The sequence below is a fragment of the Coregonus lavaretus genome (genome assembly GCF_964263955.1).
Source record: "Coregonus lavaretus genome assembly, contig: HAP1_SCAFFOLD_3735, whole genome shotgun sequence".
Lineage (NCBI taxonomy): Eukaryota > Metazoa > Chordata > Actinopteri > Salmoniformes > Salmonidae > Coregonus > Coregonus lavaretus.
In genome coordinates, this window is record NW_028165786.1 from 7501 (window position 1) to 12500 (window position 5000).

A 5000-nucleotide genomic window follows, 5' to 3' on the forward strand; every position below is an offset into this window, starting at 1 on the left:
GCAGTTTTACTTTAGTGCCTTATTGCAAAACAGATGCATGTTTTGGAATATTTTTATTCTGTACAGGCTTCCTTCTTTTTACTCTGTCAATTAGGTTAGTATTGTGGAGTAACTACAATGTTGTTGATCCATCCTCAGTTTTCTCCAATCACAGCCATTAAACTCTGAAATGGTTTTAAAGTCACCATTGGCCTCATAGTGAAATCCCTAAGCGGTTTCCTTCCTCTCCGGCAACTGAGTTAGGAAGGACGCCTGTATCTTTGTAGTGACTGGGTGTATTGATACACCATCCAAAGTGTAATTAATAACTTCACCATGCTCAAAAGGCTTTTTTTATTTTTACCAATCTAACAATACAGTGGGCTCCAAATTTACTGGCACCCCTGACTGACAATGCACAAACAATATAATTATAAACACAAAATACCAACATGTGAGAAATACTGTGCTTTATTAAAGTTTCAATGGAACCAACCAAAATCATACAATTATTTAATACAAAATAAATGTCACCAAAATCAAGGTTTCATAATTATTGGCACTCCTCATTTAGTACTTTAGTGCAACCACCTCTGGCAAGGATATCAGCATGGAGTCTTTTCCTGTAATGTTTGACAAGGTTAAGGAACACATTTGGAGGGATTTTGGACCATTCCTCTATGCAGATCCTTTCAAGATCCTTCACATTCTTGGGTTTGCGCTTATCAACTGCCCTCTTCAACTCAGCCCACAGATTTTCGATTGGATTGAGGTCCGTCGACTGAGATGGCCATGGCAGAACATTGATTTTGTTGTCACAGAACCATTTCTGTGTGTATATTGAGGTATGTTTTGGGTCATTGTCTTGTTGGAAAGTCCACCTATGGCCAAGTCCCAGCCTTCTGTCAGAGGCAACCAGATTGTCAGCCAAAATGGCCTGATACTTGGTGGAATTCATTATGCCATCAATCTTAACCATTGCCCCTGGACCTCTGGAATTAAAACAGCCCCAAAACATCACTGACCCACCACCATATTTCACTGTGGGTATGAGGGGCCTTTCCTTGTATGCATCTCTGTTTCGACGCCAAACATGCCGATGCTGTATCTGACCAAAACGTTCAATATTGGTCTCATCTGACCAGAGCACCTTCTTCCAGTCATAATTTAAATTACGTTTGGCAAACTCCAAGCGCTTGCGTCTGTGTCTTGGGGTCAGAAAGGGCTTTCTTCTGGCAACCCTTCCAAAGAGCCTGTGGTTGTGGAGGTGGCGTCTGATGGTGCTTTTTGAAACCTGGTGACCCCAAGACGCCACCAAGGCCTACAATTCTTTCACAGTGATTCTTGGGGATTTTGTTGCTTCTCTCACCATCCTCCTCCCTATCCTGGGGGGCAAAATACATTTGCGTCCTCTACCCGTGAGGTTTTCAACTGTTCCAAAATATTTTTTTACTAATTGCCCTGACAGTGCTCAGTGGTATATTCAATTGTTTGTGGATCTTCTTGTAGCCATTACCAGATTTATGAGGGTCTACGACCATCTGTCTCTTTTGAACTGCCAGTTCTTCTGTTTTCTTCATGGTGTTGGATGACAAAGGGATATTGCATGCGTGTTACCTCATTTTTATACCCTAGTGAAACAGAAAGTGATGTAATGGCTCAATATAGTTCCTTAAGACTTAGATAAACTTAAATAAGTGGTTTAATTTTGGTAGATGTTATTTACAATAGTCTTTTAAGGGTGCCATTAATTGTGAAACCTTGATTTGGAGGACATTGATGTTTTAATTAAATCAATAAATGATTTTGGTGTGTTCCATTGGAACATTAATATAGTACAGTATTTCTCACATGTTGTTATTTTGAGTTTATCGCTATAATTATATTGTTTATATTTTTTTTAAGTATTGTTTGTGCATTGCCAGTCAGGGGTGCCAGTCATTTTGGAGCCCACTGTAGGTGCCCTTCTTTGCGAGGCATTGGAAAACCTCCTTGGTCTTTGTGGTTGAATCTGTGTTTGAAATTCACTGTTCGACTGAGGGACCTTACAGATAATTGTTTGTGTTTGGTACAAAGATGAGGTAGTCATTCAAAAATCATGTTAAACACTATTATTGCACACAGAGTGTGTCCATGCAACTTATTATGTGACTTGTTAAACAAATATTTACCCCTGAACTTATTTAGGCTGGCCATAACAAAGGGGTTGAATACTTATTGACTCAAGACATTTCTGCTTTTCATTTTTAATTAATTTGTAAACATTTCTAAAAACATAATTTGGGTGTTGTGTGCAGGCCAGTGACACAAAATCTCAATTTAATCCATTTTAAATTCAGGCTGTAAGATGAAAACACGTGGAAGAAGTCAAGTGGTTTAAATACTTTGTGAAGACTGTAGGTGTGGTTGGTCTCATGTCGTTGTGTCTTACTCCCCTGTGTGTGTGAGTCATATTATTGTGTTACTCCTATAGAAATAGAATGAGTAGAACGGACAAAGGCCCTGTATTTTTTTTTTATGAGTGTGTGTGTGCGCCTGGTGCAATGGAAACAATGGAACAGTCTGCCACTCCAGGCAAACTAGAGCAAATTATAAAAGTATTTGAGAGAGTTCATGTAATACTTGAACCCTGGTCTGATCGTGAGACATAATGTAGTGTTTCTCCCCTGTGTCTCTCTCTCTCTCAGCGCCCCAGAGGAACTTTGAGATCGCCTTCAAGATGTTTGACCTGAACGGAGACGGAGAGGTGGACCTGGAGGAGTTTGAACAGGTCAGCACACACACACACACACACACACGTACAATAATACAGCCTTCATAAGCAGCTGTCTTTGGCATTACAGTCAATACTGCAGCCATTACAGTCAATACTGCAGCCATTACAGTCAATACTGCAGCCATTACAGTCAATACTACAGCCATTACAGACAAACTGCAGCCATTACAGCCATTACTACAGCCATTACTACAGTCAATACTACAGCCATTACAGTCAATACTGCAGCCATTACAGTCAATACTGCAGCCATTACAGTCAATACTGCAGCCATTACAGTCAATACTACAGCCATTACAGTCAATACTGCAGCCATTACAGTCAATACTACAGCCATTACAGACAATACTGCAGCCATTACAGCCATTACTACAGCCATTACAGACAATACTGCAGCCATTACAGACAATACTACAGCCATTACAGTCAATACTGCAGCCATTACAGTCAATACTACAGCCATTACAGACAATACTGCAGCCATTACAGTCAATACTGCATCCATTACAGTCAATACTGCAGCCATTACAGTCAATACTGCAGCCATTACAGTCATTACTACAGCCATTACAGACAATACTGCAGCCATTACAGTCAATACTGCAGCCATTACAGACAATACTGCAGCCATTACAGTCAATACTGCATCCATTACAGTCAATACTGCAGCCATTACAGTCAATACTGCAGCCATTACAGTCAATACTGCAGCCATTACAGTCAATACTGCAGCCATTACAGTCAATACTACAGCCATTACAGTCAATACTGCAGCCATTACAGACAATACTGCAGCCATTACAGTCAATACTGCAGCCATTACAGTCAATACTACAGCCATTAGCGTCAATAAATCAGACCCGGATCACATGACGTTATTAGCTCACACAGCCCTACAACATTTTTTTAGGGATAATCAACGAGGGGCGGTGGAGTCCTGTGCCGTGCGTTTATTGGAAAATAGTTAGTACCCTTTCGACCAATCAGAATCAAGTAGTCATCCCAGCTGTGATACAAGCGCACACACACACACACACACACACACACACACACACACACACACACACACACAGACAGACAGACAGACAGACAGACAGACAGACAGACAGACAGACAGACAGACAGACAGACAGACAGACAGACAGACAGACAGACAGACAGACAGACAGACAGACAGACAGACAGACAGACAGACAGACAGACAGACAGACAGACAGACAGACAGACAGACAGACAGACAGACAGACAGACAGACAGACAGACAGACAGACAGACAGACAGACAGACAGACAGACAGACAGACAGACAGACAGACAGACAGACAGACAGACAGACAGACAGAGACAAAGAAAGAAAGAAAGAAAGAATAAGAGTAAGCCCTGTGTTGTGTTCAATATACTGTCACCATAGCTTCTCTTCTCCTAGGGGACATAGCTGAGTGGTTTCCAATAACAGGCTGCATCAGTGTCCATACATCCATACCATACCATCTGCTAGGGGCTGTAATACATAGGCTACACAGTGGATGCATCCCAAATGGCACACTGTTCCCTATAAAGTGCACTACTCCCCCATGGGACATGGCCAGAAGTAGTGCATTATAAAGGGAATAGGGTGTAATTTGGGATACACACAGTGTATCTTAAACAGTATATTACAGCACATATCAGAGCATTTAGGATGCGTCCCAAATGGCCAAACATATGGGAGAAGGGACTGTGGTCAGATGTCTGGCGCAAACCCAACACCTCTCATCACCCCGAGAACACCATCCCATCACAGTGAAGCGTGGTGGTGGCAGCGGCATCATGCTGTGGGGATGTTTTTCATCGGCAGGGACTGGGAAACTGGTCAGAATTTAAGGAATGATGGAGAGCGCTAAATACAGGGAAATTCTTGAGGGAAACCTGTTTCAGTCTTACAGAGATTTGAGACTGAGATGGAGGTTCACCTTCCAGCAGGACAATGACCCTAAGCATACTGCTAAAGAAACACTTGAGTGGTTTAAGGGGAAACATTTAAATGTCCTGGAATGGCCTAGTCAAAGCCCAGACCTCAATCCAATTGAGAATCTGTGGTATGACTTTGCTGTACACCAGCGGAACCCATCCAACTTGAAGGAGCTGGAGCAGTTTTGCCTTGAAGAATGGGCAAAAATCCCAGTGGCTAGATGTGCCAAGCTTATAGAGACATACCCCAAGAGACTTGCAGCTGTAATTGCTGCAAAAGGTGGCTCTTCAAAGTA

General features: G+C 42.1%; 1 protein-coding gene across 1 annotated transcript in view; it reads left to right on the forward strand.

Annotated features, from left to right (window-relative positions):
- Positions 1-5000, forward strand: part of LOC311115490 (calcium uptake protein 1, mitochondrial) — a gene marked incomplete at its 5' end in the record, with an annotated part of 53117 nt that overhangs the window by 3329 nt on the left and 44788 nt on the right. The window contains one exon of the mRNA XM_084190657.1: positions 2667-2749. Coding sequence (XP_084046783.1) covers positions 2667-2749 — 83 coding nt within the window. The remainder of the gene's footprint in view (positions 1-2666; positions 2750-5000) is intronic.